At 39.1% G+C, this 19,337-nt stretch overlaps 1 protein-coding gene and 1 non-coding gene across 9 annotated transcripts in view; one reads left to right on the top strand and one right to left on the bottom strand.

Annotated features, from left to right (window-relative positions):
• ZRANB3 (zinc finger RANBP2-type containing 3) overlaps positions 1-19,337 on the bottom strand; it is a 228,935-nt gene that overhangs the window by 195,650 nt on the left and 13,948 nt on the right. For 7 of the 8 annotated variants that reach the window (XM_073807755.1, XM_033860228.2, XM_073807756.1 and 4 more), the window contains exon 2: positions 5,125-5,292. In XM_073807755.1, coding sequence (XP_073663856.1) covers positions 5,125-5,285 — 161 coding nt within the window. In that variant the 5' untranslated portion in view covers positions 5,286-5,292. Of the gene's footprint in view, positions 1-5,124; positions 5,293-19,337 lie in introns of those variants that run through there. The other variant, XM_033860229.2, reaches the window with a different exon arrangement.
• LOC117313113 (U6 spliceosomal RNA) lies at positions 11,645-11,751 on the top strand. Its single transcript, XR_004527575.1, has one exon. It is a non-coding gene; the product is annotated as a U6 spliceosomal RNA (small nuclear RNA).

Here is a 19,337-nt window from a genome sequence, read left to right as displayed (position 1 = left end):
CAACTACTGAGCCTGTGCTCTAGAGCCCGTGACCCACAACTATTGAAGCCCGTGTGCCACAACTACTGAAGTCCGCATGCCTAGAGCCTGTGCTCCACAACAAGAGAAGCCACCGCAATAAGAAGCCCACGCATCGCAACGAAGAGTAGCCCCCACTCACCACAAGTAAAGAAAGCCCTCACACAGCAACGAAGACCCAACGCAGCCAATAAATAAATAAATTGTAATGGTTCAATTATATTCCATATACAATAGTAAATAAATAAATATAACCAATCAATCCACCATCACCTCTACCTTATAACATATACAAAAATCAATTCCAAGTTGATTGTAGAGAATTCCCTGGCGGACTGGCAGTTAGGAATCCACACTTTCACTGTCAAGGGCTCGGGTTCAATCCTTGGTCAAGGAACTAAGATCCCACAAACCAAAAGGCCAAACAAACAAGCAACAAAAAACCCAAGTAGGTTGTAGATCTAAATGTAAAAAAGAGACAAAAAAGTTTTTAGAAGAAAACACAGGAAATTATCTTCACAACCTTGTAATAGACAAAGATTTCTTAAATAGGATGCAAAAAATGTCAGCCATAAAAGACAATACCAATAAAGAATATTTAACAGGACATTAAATTTGAGAATGTCTGCTTATCAAAAGGCATAATTAAGAGAGTGAAAAGGCAAGCCATAGCCTGAGAAAAATCATTTGCAACACAGATACAAAAGACCCATCCAGAATATAAACCTGATAAGTCTCTACAAAATGATAAGAAAAAGGCAGGCAGATAACCCAGGAGAAAAATGGATAAGACATGAACAAGCACTTAACATAAGTGGCTATCCAAACGGCTAATAAGCATAGGAAAAGGTGTTAAGCTTCATTTGTCATCAGAAAAATGTACATGAAAAGTCAATAGCTATCACTATATTCCTATAAGAATAACTAAAATGGCACTAAAGATAAGCAATATGAGGTACTGGTGAGGCTGTGGTACAAATGGAACTCTTATCCACTGTTGACACAAGTATAAATTGGTTAAATCACTTTGAAAAATGTTTGGCCAAGTTATGGGTTGAACTGTGTCCCCCAAAATTCATATGTTGAAGTCTTAGCTCCAGTCCCTCAGAAAGTGGGAAATAGGGTCATTACTGATGCAATCAGTAATTAAGTCATTAGGGTGGGCCCAAATCCAATATGACTGATGTCCTTATAAGAAGGGAAATTTCTGACACAAATAGAGGGAAGATGATGTGAAAAGACATTGGAAGAAGATACACATCTAAAAGCCAAGGAGAGAGACCTGGAACAGATCCTTCCCTCACAGTCCTGAGAAGGAATCAACTCTGCCAACACCTTGATTTTCGAATTCTAGCCTCAAGAACCGTGAAACAATAAATTTCAGTTGTTCAACCCACCCAGTTATGGTACTTCATTATGACATCCCTGACAAACTAACAGAGGCAGCATCTACTTAGTGGAATATATGCATATTTATGACCAACAATTCCTCTTCTTGGTATATGCACAACAGAAATGTGTATATATGTTTACCAAAAGAATTGTCTAAGAATGTTCATAGCATTGTTATTTTTAAGAGCTCCAAACTAGAAACAACCCAAGTGCTCATCAACAGTACAATGAATAAATAAATTATGGTATATTTACACAATGGAATTTTATATAGCAATGAGAATGAACCAATTACAACTACATGCGACACTATGGAAGGATCTCACAATGATGTTGAATGAGAAAAGTCAGACATAAAAGAGTACATACGGGGCTTCCCTGGTGGCACAGTGGTTAAGGATCTGTCTGCCAATGCAGGGGACATGCGTTCAAGCCTGATCTGGGAAGGTCCCACATGCCACAGAGCAACTAAGCCCGTGCGCCACAACTACTGAGCCCACGTGCCTAGAGCCCAAGCTCCACAACAAGAGAAGCCACTGCAATGAGAAGCCCCAAATACATAATACATACAACGCAGCCAAAAATAATGCATAATACATACAACATAATACATACAACGCAGCCAAAAATACATAAATTAAATAAATAAATTTAAAAAAGAGTACATATGGATGATTACAATTAACATTTGAACATGTAAAAGTAATCTGTGGTGTGAGAAATCAGGATAGTGGTTACCTTTGGAAAGGAGGGAGGCAGTAGTGATTGGGAGAAGGCAAAAGGAAGGTTTCTGGGATGCAGGTAACGTTCTATTTCTTGATTGTGGTGATGGCTATACGGTGAAAATTCTTCAAGTTATATGCTTATGATCTGCACACACTTCTCCATATGTTATTCATCATTAAAAAAAGTCCTTTAAAGCTGAATATGTGAGTTAACAGATTAAAAAGCTGAATCATAAACTATAAGAGAGATCTTAAGAACAGCCATAGGGACTTCCCTGGTGGTCCAATGGCTAAGACTCCAAGCTCCCAGTGCAGGGTACCCAGGTTCAATCCCTGGTCAGGGAACTAGATCCCACAGCCCTCAACTAAAGATCCCACATGCCACAACTAAAAAAAAAAAAGATGCCACATGCCACAACTAAAAGATGCCACACATGGCAACAAAGGTCCCGTGTGCCGCAACTAAGACCCAGCACAGCCAAATAAATAAATAAAATAAATAAATATTTATTGGGTTAGCCAAAAAGTTCGTGTGGGTTTTTCTGTAACATCTTGCAGAAAAACCCGAATGAACTTTTTGGTCAACCCCATTTAAAACAACAACAACAAAACAGCCATAATGTAGCCCAGATAGACATAGAAAATATGAGACATTAATGGAAGCATAGGATAAAGTGAAATGGACAAGTATAAGTCTAATTGGAGTAGCAGAAGAAGAAAATAAAGAGAATGGGTAAGAATCAATATTTGAAGAGTGAGAATTTCCCAGAATCAACATGGCACAAATCTCAGATTAAAAACATACAATAATCTCAAGGAGGATAAATAAAAAGAAAACCGGGCTTCCCTGGTGGCGCAGTGGTTGAGAGTCCGCCTGCCGATGCAGGGGACACGGGTTCGTGCCCTGGTCCAGGAAGATCCCACGTGCCACGGAGTGGCTGGGCCCGTGAGCCATGGCCGCTGAGCCTGCGCATCTGGAGCCTGTGCTCCGCAACGGAAGTGGCCACAACAGTGAGAGGCCAGCGTACCAAAAAAAAAAAAAAAAAAAGAAAACCATATAGAATAAATTATAGCAAAATTGCAGAACTCTAAAGACAAAAAGAATATCTTAAAATCAGATACATATAAAAGATAGTTTACAAAGAAATGAAAATTAGACTGATTCTTTTTTTTTTTTGAAAATTTTCAAACTCACATAAAAGTCAAAAAGAATAATACAATGAACACATTTATACCACTCAAGTGTTCACACTGTTAATATTTTGGCTGACCTCCTCAAAGTTTCTCTAAACATATACATGACTTTTCCTTTTAGGAAAATGTAGAAAATAGGCTATAGATAGCAGGATTCTTTTTTTTTTTTTTTTTTTTTTTGCGGTACATGGGCCTCTCACTGTTGTGGCCTCTCCCATTGCGGGACACAGGCTCCAGACGCGCAGGCTCAGTGGCCATGGCTCACGGGCCCAGCCACTCCACAGCATGTGGGATCTTCCCGGACCGGGGCACGAACTTGTGTCCCCTGCATCGGCAGGCGGACTCTCAACCACTGCGCTACCAGGGAAGCCCGATAGCAGGATTCTTCATCCCCAAATTCTTTATCATGCATTTCCCAGGAACAAGAACATTCTTATACTCAACTATAACACCATTCCCACATCTAAGGTAATCAACATTAATTCAATAACAGCACTCTAATAGAGTCCAGATGAAGTTTTCCCAGTTAACCCAAAAGTGACCTTTAAAGCTTTTCTTTTTACTTATTCAGGATCTAATCAAGGTTTATGCATTACTTTCAGTTGTTCTAGCTCTTAGGTTGCTTCTCAATTTAGAACATTCCCACCACTTCCCTTGGTTCTCCATGACATTTAATCATTTGAAGAGATCAGGTCAGTTGTCCTGAAAAAATGTCCCACATGCTGAACTGGTTTGATTGTTTCCTCAGGATTATCAGGTCAAATATTTCTGGGAAGAACACCACGTAAGAATGTTATACACTGGGACTTGCCTGGTGGTGCAGTGGTTGAGAGTCCACCTGCCAATGCAGGGGACACGGGTTTGATCCCTGGTCCGGGAGGATCCCACTTGCCATGTAGCAGCTAGGCCCATGAGCCACAACTACTGAGCCTGTGCTTTACAGCCCTCGAACCACAACTACTGAGCCTGCATGCCATAAGTACTTAAGCCCACATGCCTAGAGCCCGTGCTCCGCAACAAGAAAAGCCACCGCAATGAGAGGCACGCGCACTGCTCACTGCAACTAGAGAAAGCCCGTGTGCAGCAACGAAGACCCAACACAGCCAAAAATAAATAAATTAAATAAATAACTTAAAAAAAAAGAAAGTTATAGACCTCCTGTGTACCACATTATGCCGGTATCTGTACCATTATCGGAGATACCAACCTTGACCATTTTAAGTGTAATTTTTCTCTTTGTAATCAATAAGTCACCTGTAGGATAATATTTTGATACTCGGGAGCATACTTTTTTTTTTTTTGGCGGTACATGGTCCTCTCACTGTTGTGGCCTCTCCTGTTGTGGAGCACAGGCTCCGGACGCGCAGGCTCAGCGGCCATGGCTCACAGGCCCAGCCGCTCCGCAGCATGTGGGATCTTCCCGGACCGGGGAACGAACCCGTGTCCCCTGCATTGGCAGGCGGACTCTCAACCACTGCGCCACCAGGGAAGCCTGAGAGCACACTTTTTAATGGCACCTATGGAAGCCAGAAGACAGCAGAATACAGTGTTCAGGGTGCTAAGAAAAAAAAGGCTATTAAAGTAGAGCTGTATTGCCAACTGAAGTATCATTCAAGAATGAAGGCAAAATAAAATATATCCTGAAATTATTATTTCATGATCCAGTAAAAAAAAAAAAAAAAATTAACGGGGAAGACTACGTATACACAAAAAGATTTTTTTTCACAAAGCTTTGTTTTTTTATTCACTTGCCAGGGATTTAGCATTTTAGCATGTCTTGAAAAAAGTACTTTACCTGCCGTCTCTTCTCAAGGCAAAAGTGATGCCATCTTTCTGGAAGGGAAGCAGCTTTGCTCTTAGTTTGTCAGGCAAAAAATCCAGCTGTTTATAAGATTCACTTGTCAAACAAGAAATCTGAGGTGTAAGAGACTTTTTTATGTCATGACCTCTGGGCATGATGATCCTAAAAACAAAAAAATCACAAGAGGGAGGGGTGGGGAAAAGAGATATTACTAAGTGTATTAGAGAATTAAACATAAATAATAATATGAAAGCACTTATCAATAGCCTTGACATACTAGATATAAATTGGTTAAATCATGTTCCCAGAATAAGCTATTAAGAAAATTCAAAGCACTGAGTCCAAAAGCAATTACTTAATGCACTAAGAACCAGCATACTCTACTTCATTTGTATTTCTAATTGAGCCATGATGTAGCCATACCCATTTTAAGCAATAAACGTATTATAAAAAGTTATAAATCAACTAGATTTTTACAAACTAAATAATTTTTAAAATAGGGATGAATTTGTTACAGAAAGATGAATCCTTTTATAATTAATCCTTTAATAGGTGTTCATTTTCATATTATACTAGATTTTCTAAGAATGAGGTTAAATTGCATTAAAAAATTTTTTTTAAGCACAAAGGCATCAACTCCAAATTTATAATTAGATTAACTTAATATTATTGAATGAGATTGATTTTTAAATATTAAAATGAATTCTTTAATCACTTGAATCCACAGTATAAACTCTGCCTGATTGACATATATACATGTATAAATGTATATACATATACATTTATATATGTATATACATATATAAATGTATATACATTTATATATATGTATAAAATAGATAACTAATAGGAACCTGCTGTATTAAAAAAAAGAAAAGAAAATTCAAAAAGAAAAATAAAATTCAAAAAGAAACAACTCTGCCTGATTAGCACTTTCCTCACCAGTGGCTTTCCACAGTTATAATTTTAATTTTCCACCACATAAAAATTTCATATATCAGTAAATTCTTAGAACGCTGTAAGAAGAAAAGTCCTATTAAATCACTGAACTATAAAGCTTCTCTAATAATAACACTTCGTATTTAGATTGAACCATTCATCTGTTTATATATAATCTCATTTTTAAAACAAATTTGCTTTAATTCTCAATTATTTGCAGACTTATAAAACTTTAGCCTCCCTCTCCCCCCAAAAAAGTAATAAACCTCTGTGTACAATGTTTAAGAATCTCAAGAATTCAACAAGTATTTATTAATAACAAATAAGTACTACATGCCACGATCTAGAGAACCAAGGATCACACCCCCACAGAACTAACATTCTTGAGGGGGAGATGAAAATAAACAAATAAATAAACAAGATTAATTACAGTATAGTACAAGTATTATGAAGAAACTTAAGAGGGTAATGGCCACTTTAGGCAGGATGACAAGGTAAGGCCACTCTTAGGTGATACTTGGTCTTGGTCTACAGTCTAAAGGATATGAAAGAACCAGTCAGGTTCAAAGTTGATAGAAGAGCACTCCAGGCAAACAGCATAAGTAAAAAGACCCTGAGTTGAGAAAAGACTTAGTGTTTTCTAGAAACAGAGAAGAGGCCAATGTGGTTAGACCAACGAAGAGAATGATATGAGATGAAGTTACTGAGATAACCAAGAGTCAGATCATAGAAGTTCTTGATAAGGACTTTGGATTCCACTTTAAGAATGAAGGGAAGCCAAAGGAGAGGTGCTGTCAAATACACTATTAGGCAGATGTAGCTATTTAAATTTAACTAAATTAAAAATTCAGTTCCTCAGTTCCTCCATCAACCACGTTTCAAGTGCTCAATAGGCACATATGGCTAGTGGCTCTCATACTGAACGGTGCACACATAGAACATAGAACATTTCGTTCTTCACTGAAAGTCGTACTGGATAGCAGTTACTGGAAAGTTTTAAGAAGGGGAGTGACACAATCTGACTTACATTTCAAAAACTACAAGAGGAGGACAAAGCTATCAATAGAAAGGCATGGGAAAATGTTCCTATAGGACTTTGCCAGTCCACAAAGCCCCCACCGCCTCAATGGCAACTGGATTTAAGAGATGATTTATGACTCACACTTGTCTGATAAGGTCCTCATAAGCACCAATGAGTCAGCATCCCTAGCACCTTCTCAATAGCAATAATAAAACTCTGAGTAAAGAACAGAGAATGGGGGGAATTCCCTGGCAGTCCAGTGATTAGGACTCTGTGCTTCCAATGCAGGGGGCACAGGTTTGATCCTTGGTCCGGGAACTAAGATCCTGCAAGCTGTGCAGTGTGGCCAAAAAATTTTTTAAAAGACAGAGAGAATAGAGAATGGTTCAGAAAGGGGAAAGCATGAAAGCAAGAAACCTATTATCATGCTGCAAAAGACATGGCAAAAATCATCTTTAGCAGTGGAACTGGATTTGGGAAATGTCTCAGAGGTAAAGCAAACAGGACTTGCTGATGGAGTACATGTGGAGAATAAGGGAAATGTGAAATCAAGATGTATTGATATATTTAGCATGATGGAGTTGTGCAATTTACTGAGAGCTTAAAGGCTAACGAACAAATGGATGGGGAGAAAAAAAAATCAACAAATCCTTTAGCAATATATGTAGTTTGAGATGACTGTAAGATATGAAGTGGATATGCCAAATAGACTTGAAAAAACATGAGTCTGGAACTCTAGGTAGGGCACAAGAGTGAATACATATATTGGGAGACACCTTGAGATAGTAAACTTATATCATTTTTTGCAGCCACTCACATCTGGGACCCCTGTTATGTTTAGAAATTTCCTTACATTACAAATATGAGTGGAAGTCAGATTATCACCTTCCGATAATAAAGCTGGAAATACCAGATTCTTGCTTTCCCAGCCTTCCTTATAGCTACTGATTTTGCTAATCAGATATACCCATTCCAGACTTCAATCTAGAAAGTCAAAATTCAGAGGAGTTGGGATTAAGTGAAATTTATCCTGTTAAGGGTAGTAGCATTAGAAAGAGCCATGTCAACTTTCCAGAAGCCCTTCAGAGTGAGTAGGATAAGGGATATCAAATTTTAGTGAGGAACACTGGCAAGAAGCTAAGAAAAATATACAAAAATGATTCTACTACCTATTATCTTTACTTTTTTTAAGTTGTAAAAAAATTTTAAAAATACTCCAAGAAAAAAAATATCTGCTATGTTGAGGTCACATTGCAACTTATATGATTTATTTTATGAGGACTGAATCAGATACTGTATTAGTAAAAATAAACAATGAAACTAAAGCCATCTTAATAAAAAAATGTTTTAATAGCGTAACAAATAAGAGAAAAAATAATTATTTAAATATGAAGATGGAAGATGTCTAAAACAGAACAGAAATGTATAGAAAAAATTTCAATTAAACTAAAATTATGGTGTGACTGGCTCACTGATAATTCAAATAGGTACTTGAATACATAAAGGACTTAAAAATATGTACTGGTACAATCTAATTAATAGAAAAGGAATGTTTTAGTTAATACTCAAAATAAAGACATTTGTAAAAAGCGCTTTCCCATTTATACTATCTTTCTAAAGTACAAAACTTATAATGAAAAATACGTATGTAGATCAGTCATACACGTTCATGTGCTGCAAAAGGTCAGCTGTAACCAACATTACATTAATAGTAGAAGACTCAGGCTTAATCTTCTTTCTAAATTATCAAGAAACTAACAGTTATAATAAATATCTTTCTAATCATGAAAACTGTAGAGGATTTAGGTTAGAAATTCAGCAAAAAAGGTTTTATTCAATCTATACATACTAGTTTACTTTTAGTAAGGTTGGGGGGGCATTAAGGTGGAACCAGCAATATATAACTTTTAATATCATGTTACTAAAATAATCAACACAATAACTATTGGCTAAGGAGATTTAGCGAAAGCAAATTTAGGAGAACTCATTTTCTAAGCAGTTATCCTGATAAGCAACACTTGACAAGAGAATAAAGAAAAGTTTTCTCAATCTTTTAAGATTTTAAGCTAAAGATGGCATTTGTGTAATCTACTGGGAACAAGGTAAATTCAATAGGAATTTACTGATGCATTCTTAAGTAAACAATGGAACTGTGTTGAGGAGAATCAAATATTGTTAAAATATACTACCAAGAAGTTTATTTTGGAAATAAGCAAATGGCTGGTGAGGGAAATTATGTACTTTGAGGAGATAATTCTGTTATTGTTTTTTTTTGTGTGGTATGCCAGCCTCTCACTGTTGTGGCCTCTCCCGCTGCGGAGCACAGGCTCTGGACGCGCAGGCTCAGCGGCCATGGCTCACGGGCCCAGCTGCTCCGCGGCATGTGGGATCTTCCCGGACCGGGGCACGAACCCGTGTCCCCTGCATTGGCAGGCGGACTCTCAACCACTGAGCCACTAGGGAAGCCCTATATAACATTCTTGAAATGACAAAATTGTAGAAAAGATTAGTAGTTGCCAGGGGTTAAGGTAGGGAAGGAGAGAAGAGGTTGTGACTCTAAAAAGGCAACATGAGGGATCCCTGTGGGATGGAAATTTTCTCTATCTTGATGGTGTCAATATTCTGGTGGTGATATTGTGTTATAGTTTTACAAGACATCACCATTGGGGGAAACTAGGTGAAGGGTACCCAGGATTGTACCTGCATTATTTCTTTGCATTATTTCTCACAACAGCATATGAATATACAATGATTTCAAAATTAAAACTTTAATTTTAAAAAATGGAAAAAGCAACACACTGGCTTAACCCATACCAATGAATCTAAAAGTTTTGGAAAATGAGGACCAAAGAGATAAAACTCCAAGAAGATCATGCAGCTAGTGGCAGAGGTAAGACATCTAACTGGGTCTTTGCTCCCTTTTTAACACAAGAATGCTCCATCTCTGCTTCAGGACTAAATCCCAGTGAAAATATCTATTTTAAATAGTCAGAGGACTTCCCTGGTGGTGCAGGGGTTGGAAATACGCCTGCCAATGCAGGGGACACAGGTTCAAGCCCTGATCCGGAAGATCCCACATGCCACAGAGCCACTAAGCCCGAGCACCACAACTACCGAGCCTGCGCTCTAGAAGTCTGCAAGCCACAACTACTGAAGCCTGGGCGCCACAATTATGGAAGCCCACACACCTAGAACCTGGGCTCTGCAACAAGAGTAGCCACTGCAATGAGAAGCCCGCACACCGCAACCAAGAGTAGCCCCCAATTGCCACAAGTAGAGAATGCCCACGCACAGCAACGAACACCCAACACAGCCAAATATAAATTTTAAAAAATTGTTTTAAAAAGTCAGAATATTTGCCCTGTAAAGAATTACACTTAAAAAATAACCATTTAATGAATTTCATTCTTTCATGTATTCAACAAAAATATATTTGAGTGTTTACATGATACAGACATTGCACTAGGCTCTGGATATATAATAACATAGAACACAGATGCAATTTTGAAGAAATACTATAGAAAATGTATTGATACTAGGTGTTGAGGGAACATATAAGAGGAACTCAGTTTTCAAATTTGGGGGTTTGGAAGGCTTCTTAACATACAAATGCCCTGAATTGGAAGTAAAAGGAAGACAGCAGGAAGGAATTCTCAGTCTTCATCTTACTGGACCTACCAGGAAATCATTCCCTCCTCATTAAATGACTTTTTTTTCACTTAGATTCTAGAACACCGCATCCTCATGGATTTTATCCTACATCATTCCTCCTCAGTCTAAACTTTCCCTGGTTCTTCCTCATCTCCCTGTCCTCTTAGAGTGTACCAGGGCTCAGGTTTTAGTATCCTCTGATCTGTCCTTTAGAGATCTCATTAGTTTCATGGCTTTTAAATACTACCTCTATGCCAATGACTCCCACATTTATATATGGAGATCACACCTCTCCTGAACTTCAGATTTGTTCGTATATTTAAACAGACATACCTACCTAGCAGTCTAATGGGCCTCTCAAACTTAATATGACCAAAATGAACTCCAGATCTTTCTCTCAAACTATATTCCATCCAGGGCCTTCCCCCTCCTATCCTTCCAGTGGCTCACACCAACTCCTTGACTTCACTGTTTGTCTTATGCTGCACATCTAATCCATCAGCATCTCCTGTTGGCTCTACCTTCAAAATAAACCCAGAATCCCACCATTCCCTACCACCTCCACCTCTACCTCCTAGTTAAAAAAGTAAGTCTAATCATATCACTTCTCAGAAGTCCTCAGTGGCTCCTGATCATACTGGGGAAAAGCTCTATGAATGGTTTATAAGCCCTTCTACAATCTGCCAATCACCTATTACCCTATTCCTATTACCTCTCTACCTCACTTTTTCCTTTCTGTCAAACTCCATACTAGCTGGTCCATCTACCTAAACCACTCTCCCTGCTCCCGCACTGCCCCCATACCTGCATGGCTACTTCCCTTTCTTCCTTCTAGTCTTTCCTGAAATATCAATTTCTCAATGAACACTTAACTTGACCACCTTATTTAAAATTCCAACTCTCGTGCTTGCTTGGGCAGCACATACACTAACATTAGAACAATACAGAGGACATTAGCATGGCCCCTGCACAAGGATGACACACAAATTCATAAAGTGTTACATACTTTTGAGAGAAAATTTTAAAGTAAATGTGGCAAAATATTAACAACATTTGATTCTGGGTTGACGACATATGGGAGTCCTTTGCACAATTCTTGGGACCTTCTAATAAGTCTTAAGTTGTTTGAGAATAAAAGTTAAAATTTTGTAAAACAAAAAAACAGAAAAAAATTGAACTCCCTTTTATATCTCCCCTGTTCTACTTTTTCTTTCTTGATAACATTCATCAACTTGTAAAAACTATAAAATTACATATTTATTATGGGTTTTGTTTATTGTCTCTCCCCACTAAGGCATAAGTTTTGTAAGAGCAGACATTTCTGTCTGTTTTGTTTCCTAGTGTATTCCATGCACCTAGAGCAGTACCTGGCACTATACACCCAATATTATTTGTTATATTAAAACTTCAAAGGACGGGGACCATGATTAGACAGTCTAGAGGTAGAATAGTTCCTAGAGATGAAAAAGTATAAGGTGGGACCACTGGAGTACATGGCTGAACCAGTGTGGAAATAAAGTTGACAGGAGATATGGCAGTCGAGGAACTAAGAAACTGACATGTTGCATCAGCTGGGCTGTACATTCGAATGTAGAAGTCAGAATGTAGGTAGACAGAAAGACTGTAAGCCAAGTTCAAGTTATAGCAGGGAAAATGGGGACACAGTTTGAAAAGTGATTAAGATTAGACAGGGTAGTTTATTGTATATGGATGAAGGCCCCACGTTAGGATATTAGGGTATTAGAATACCATAGAAAGTTCTAAGCTAGAAACGAGGCCTACTATAGAAAGTTCTTCCTAATACATAGTAACAATCAAATCTTCTGTTCAACTTAAAAACAATTTCAGGGCTTCCCTGGTGGCGTGGTGGTTGAGAGTCCGCCTGCCTATGCAGGGGACACGGGCTCGTGCCCCGCTCCGGGAAGATCCCACATGCTGCGGAGCAGCTGGGCCGGTGAGCCATGGCCACTGAGCCTGCGCGTCCGGAGCCTGTGCTCCGCAACGGGAGAGGCCACAACAGTGAGAGACCCGTGTACCGCAAAAAAAAACCCAAAAAAACCCCCCCAAAAAACAATTTCAGTTAATATAGATAATTCAGTTTTATAAATTCATCCTAGTCAAACAAAAATTGTTAGTGGAAATGATCCTAATTACTATGGCAACTTAGCTACATGGACACAAGTAAATGTTGTAAAAATAAAATATCTTAAATCTTGGGTGACCTATGACAAAAGATTTGATTACTCACTCCTTCTCTTCTTCCACCCACTGATAATAGGAAGCAGCTGTTCAGAGGTGAGGGAGGAGGACTAGAATCTAGTAACCCCAGTAAATACCTTTCCCAAGTTAAGTAAGTACAGAGGTAACCAAGTATTAACACAAGTAATTCCAAGTTCCTTATTGGAAATACAAATTTAGCTTGAATAAATTGCTAGTTCCCACAAATGGTGAATATGGAGGTCTACTGGACACCTCTACATGGATCCAAAAACCACAAGTTACCGAACCAAACTTGGGTCCACATGCTGACATGCAGTAAAGCCAATATACGGACACCAGGTTGTGATGAAGGAAAGCATGGCATTTACTGTAGGACATCAAGCAAGTAGTCCAGGGCAACTAGTGCTCAAAACACCTGAAATCCCCATGGGTTTAAGCAAAGCATTTTTAAAGGCACACTGACAGAGGGGCATCCCAGGGCATGTGATCAGCTCATGTACAATTCTCTGATTGGTTGACGGTGAAGTAACAGGGCCATGTCACAGGGGTTAACATTATCAATCCTTAGGCACCTACAGGCCTGGGGCTATGTACTCATGGTCATCAAGTAGTTAATTTCTCCCATTTGCTCAGGAAACATGTATCAGATACTATTATATAGATACTTCATAGAGGAGCTAAAGGAGAGGATATGGGGGAGCGGTCTGTCCCAGGAAGGCCCCATAGGGTCCTGCTCAGTTACACACAGACTAACAACAACAACAGTTTGATTATGAGCTTAAAAAGGTAGTCAATGAAGATGACTCTTACCTACTCAAATATCTTCAGCGATTACACACAAAATCATATACTCAGTCTTAGAAACTATTCAGATTTGATCGGGACTTGTAAATTTCATATCTAAACATACTTCATGCTTACATAACAGTATACATTCAGCTTACATGTTTTATCTGATATAGCTATGGAATGTCAGTCAGTAAGCTACAAACTAAATTTGATAAATTAAAATCACATTTTGTTACTAAAATTAAATATTCTAAAACGATAAAAGATCAATTTCAGTAAACTATAAAATTATATAATGTTTTAGAAATCACTAATGTGGCTTTAAAAAAACTGCCATATCTAATGTCTAATTATTTTAAAAGCAAGGACAGGCAGGTGGGGGATGGAATGAATTGGGAGACTGGGATTGACATATGTACACTAATATGTAAAAAATAGATAACTAATAAGAACCTGCTGGAGAGGGCAGACAACAAAAGCAAGAAAAACTACAATTCTGCAGCCTGTGGAAGGAAAACCACATTCACAGAAAGACAGACAAAATAAACAGGCAGGGGACTTTGTACCAGATGAAGGAACAAGATAAAACCATAGAAAAACAACTAAATGAAATAGAGATAGGCAACCTTCCAGAAAAAGAGTTCAGAATAATGATAGTGAGGATGATCCAGGACCTCAGACAAAGAATGGAGGCAAAGATCAAGAAGATGCTAGAAATGTTTAACAAAGACCTAGAAGGATTAAAGAACAAACACCTAGAAGAATTAAAGAACAAACAAACAGAGATGAACAATAAAATAACTGAAATGAAAACTACACTAGAAGGAATCAATAGCAGAATATCTGAGGCAGAAGAACAGATAAGTGACCTGGAAGACAGAAAAATGGAATTCACTGTTGCAGAACAGAATAATGGAAAAAGAATGAAAAGAAATGAAGACAGCCTAAGAGACCTCTGGGACAACGTTAAACGCAAAAACATTTGCATTATAGGGGTCCCAGAAGAAGAGAGAGAGAAAGGACCAGAGAAAATATGTGAACAGATTATAGTCGAAAACTTCCCTAACATGGGAAAGGAAATAGCCACCCAGGTCCAAGAAGTGCAGAGAGTCCCAGGCAGGATAAACCCAAGGAGAAACACACCGAGACACACAGTAATCAAACTGACAAAAATTAAAGACAAAGAAAAATTACTGAAAGCAACAAGGGAAAAATGACAACATACAAGGGGACTCCCATAAGGTAACAATTGATTACTCAGCAGAAACTCAACAAGCCAGAAGGGAGTGGCATGATATATTTAAAGTGATGAAAGGGAAGAATCTACAACCAAGATTACTCTACCCAGCAAGGATCTCATTCAGATTCGATGGAGAAATCAAAAGCTTTACAGACGATCAAAAGCTAAGAGAATTCAGCACCACCAAACCAGCTCTACGAAAAATGATAAAAGAACTTCTCTAAGTGGGAAACACAAAAGAAGAAAAGGACCTACAAAAACAAACCAATAACAAGAAAATGGTAATAGGAACATACATATCTCAAGTGAACACGGAATATTCTCCAGGATAGATCACATCTTGGGTCACAAATCAAGCCTTGGTAAATTTAAGAAAATTGAAATTATGTCAAGCATCTTTTCCGACCACAACACTATGAGATTAGAAATCAAAAAGATGGAAAAAGACGGAAAAAACACAAACACATGGAGGCTAAACAATACGTTACTAAATAACCAAGAGATCACTGAAGAAATGAAAGAGGAAATCAAAAAATACCTAGAGACAAATTACAATGAAAACGCGATGATCCAAAAACTATGGGATGCAGCAAAAGCAGTTCTAAGAGGGAAGTTTATAGCAATGAAAGGCTACCTCAAGAAACAATAAAAATCTCAAACAGATAATATAAACTTACACCTAAAGGAACTAGAGAAAGAAGAACAAACAAAACCCAAGGTAAGTAGAAGGAAAGAAATCATAAAGATCAGAGCAGAAATAAATGAAATAGAAACAAAAAAACCAATAGCAAAAATAAATAAAACTAAAAGCTGGTTCTTTGAGAAGATAAACAAAATTGATAAACCTTTAGCCAGACTCATCAAGAAAAAGAGGGATAGGACTCAAAACAATAAAACTAGAAATGAAAAAGGAGAAGTTACAACAGAGACCGCAGAAATACAAAGCATCATATAAGACTACTACAAGCAACTCTATGCCAATAAAATGGAGAACCTGGAAGAAATGGACAAATTCTTAAAAAGGTATAACCTTCCAAGACTGAACCAGGAGGAAGTAGAAAATATGAACAGACCAATCACAAGTAATGAAATTCAAACTGTGATTAAACATCTTCCAACAGAGGGAGTTTCAAGATGGCGGAAGAGTAAGGCTTGGAGATCACCTTCCTCCCCCAAAATACATCAGAAATACATCTACTGTGGAACAACTCCTACAGAACACCTACTGAACACTGATATAGACCTCAGACCTCCCAAAAGGCAAGAAACTCCCCACGTACCTGGGTAGGGCAAAAGAAAAAAAAAAAAGAGACAAAAGAATAGGGAAGGGACCTGCACCAATGGGAGGGAGCTGTGAAGGAGGAAAGATTTCCACACACTAGGAAGCCCCTTCATGGGCGGAGACTGCAGGAGGGTGGAGGGGGGAAGCTTCAGAGCCATGGAGGAGAGCGCAACAGGGGTGCGGAGGGCAAAGCGGAGTGATTCCCACACAGAGGATCAGTGCTGACCAGCACTCACCAACTCAAGAGGCTTGTATGCTCACCCGCCAGGGCGGGCGGGGGCTGGGAGCTGAGGCTCTGGCTTCGGAGGTCAGATCCCAGGGAGAAGACTGAGCTTGGCTACATGAACACAGCCTGAAGGGGGCCAGTGCACCAGAGCTACCCGGGAGGGAGTCCGGGAAAAAGTTTGGAACTGCCGAAGAGGCAAGAGACTTTTTCCTGCCTCTTTGTTTCCTGGTGCGCGAGGAGAGGGGATTAAGAGCACTGCTTAAAGGAGCTCCAGAGATCGGCAAGAGCCGCAGCTATCAGCACAGACCCCAGAGATGGGCATGAGACGCTAAGGCTGCTGCAGCCGCCACCAAGGAGCACCTGCAAGCACAGGTCACTATCCACACCTCTACCACCACTCCCGGGAGCCTATGCAGCCCACCACCGCCAGGGTCCCGTGATGCAGGGACAACTTCCCCGGGAGAACACAGGGCATGCCTCAGGCTGGTGCAACACCACGCCAGCCTCTGCTGACGCAGGCTCGACCAGAAATCCGTACCTCTCCCTCCCACCGGCCTGAGTGAGCCAGAGCCTCTGAATCAGCTGCTCCTTTAACCCCATCCTGTCTGAGCAAAGAACAGATGACCTCAGGCGACCTACATGCAGAAGCGGGGCCAAATTCAAAGCTGAACCCCGGGAGCTGTGCGAACAAAGAAGAGAAAGGGAAATCTCTCCCAGCAGCCTCCGAAGCAGCGGATTAAATCTCCACAATCAACTTGATGAATCCTGCATCTGTGGAATACCTGAATAGACAACGAATCATCCCAAATTGAGGAGGTGGACTTTGGGAGCAACGATATATATATTTATTTCCCTTTTTCTCTTTTTATGAGTGTGTATGTGTATGACTCTGTGTGTGATATTGTCTGTATAGCTTTGCTTCTACCATTTGCCCTGGGTTCTGTCTGTCCTTTTTTGTTTGTTTGTTTGGGTTTTTTTAAGTATAGTTTTTAGCATTTGTTATTAGTGGATTTGGTTTTTGGTTTGGTTGCTCTCTTCTTTCTTTCTTTCTTTTTTTAATTACTTAAAGAATTTTTAATCATTTTTTTTTTAATTTTAACTTTATTTTACTTTATTTTATTTCATTTTATTTTATCTTCCTCTTTCTTTCTTTCTTTTTTCCCTTTTATTCTCAGCTGTGTGGAGGACAGGGTCTTGGTGCTCCAGCCAGGCGTCAGGGCTGTGCCTGAGGTAGGTAAGCCAAATTCAGGACACTGGTCCACAAGAGACCTCCCAGCTCCACGTAATATCAAGCGATGAAAATCTCCCAGAGATCTCTATCTCAATGCCAAGACCCAGCTCCACTCAACGACCAGCAAGCTACAGTGCAGGACACCCTATATCAAACAACTAGCAAGAAAGGAACACAACCCCATCCATTAGCAGAGCGGCTGCCTAAAATCATAATAAGGCCACAGACACCCCAAAACACACCACCACACATGGAGCTGCCCACCAGAAAGACAAGGTCCAGCCTCATCCAGCAGAACACAGGCACTAGTGCCCTCCACCAGGAAACCTACACAATCCACTGAACCAACCTTAGCCACTAGGGACAGACACCAAAAAGCACGGGAACTATGAACCTGCAGCCTGCGAAAAGGAAACCCCAAACACAGTAAGTTAAGCAAAATGAGAAGACAGAGAAACACACAGCAGATGAAGGAGCAAGGAAAAAACCCACCAGACCTAACAAGTGAAGAGGAATTAGGCAGTCTACCTGAAAAAGAATTCAGAATAATGATAGTAAAGATCATCCAAAATCTTGGAAATAGAATGGAGAAAATACAAGAAACGTTTAACAAGGACCTAGAAAAACTAAAGAGAAAACAAACAGTGATGAACAAAACAATGAATGAAATTAAACATTCTCTAGAAGGGATCAATAGCAGAATAACTGAGGCAGAAGAACGGGTAAGTGACCTGGAAGATAAAATAGTGGAAATAACTACTGCAGAGCAGAATAAAGAAAAAAGAATGAAAAGAATTGAGGACATTCTCAGAGACCTCTGGGACAACATTAAATGCACCAACATTTGAATTATAGGGGTCCCAGAAGAAAAAGAGAAAAAGAAAGGGACTGAGAAAATATTTGAAGAAATTATAGTTGAAAACTTCTCTAGTATGGGAAAGGAAATAGTTAATCAAGTCCAGGAAGCACAGAGAGTCCCATACAGGATAAATCCAAGGAGAAACACGCTAAGACATATTAATCAAACTATCAAAAACTAAATACAAAGAAAAAATATTAAAAGCAGCAAGGGAAAAACAATAAATGGCACACAAGGGAATCCCTATAAGGTTAACAGCTGATCTTTCAGCAGAAACGCTGCAAGCCAGAAGGGAGTGGCAGGACATATTTAAAGTGATGAAAGGGAAAAACCTACAACCAAGATTACTCTACCCAGCAAGGATCTCATTCAGGTTTGACGGAGAAATTAAAATCTTTACAGACAAGCAAAAGCTAAGAGAATTAAGCACCAACAAACCAGCTTTACAACAAATGCTAAAGGCACTTCTCTAGGCAGGAAACACAAGAGAAGGAAAAGACCTACAATAACAAACCCAAAACAATTAAGAAAATGGTAATAGGAACATACATATCGATAATTACCTTAAATGTAAATGGATTAAATGCTCCAAGCAAAAGACATTGACTGGCTGAATGGATAGAAAAACAAAACCCGTATATATGCTGTCTACAAGAGACCACCTCAGACCTAGGGACACATACAGCCTGAAAGTGAGGGGGTGCAAAACGATATTCCATGCAAATGGAAACCAAAAGAAAGCTGGAGTA

The sequence above is a fragment of the Tursiops truncatus genome, chromosome 7 (assembly GCF_011762595.2).
Source record: "Tursiops truncatus isolate mTurTru1 chromosome 7, mTurTru1.mat.Y, whole genome shotgun sequence".
Taxonomy (NCBI): Eukaryota; Metazoa; Chordata; class Mammalia; order Artiodactyla; family Delphinidae; genus Tursiops; species Tursiops truncatus.
Note: the sequence above shows the minus strand (reverse complement) of the source record. Positions and strands in the feature narration are given on the sequence as shown.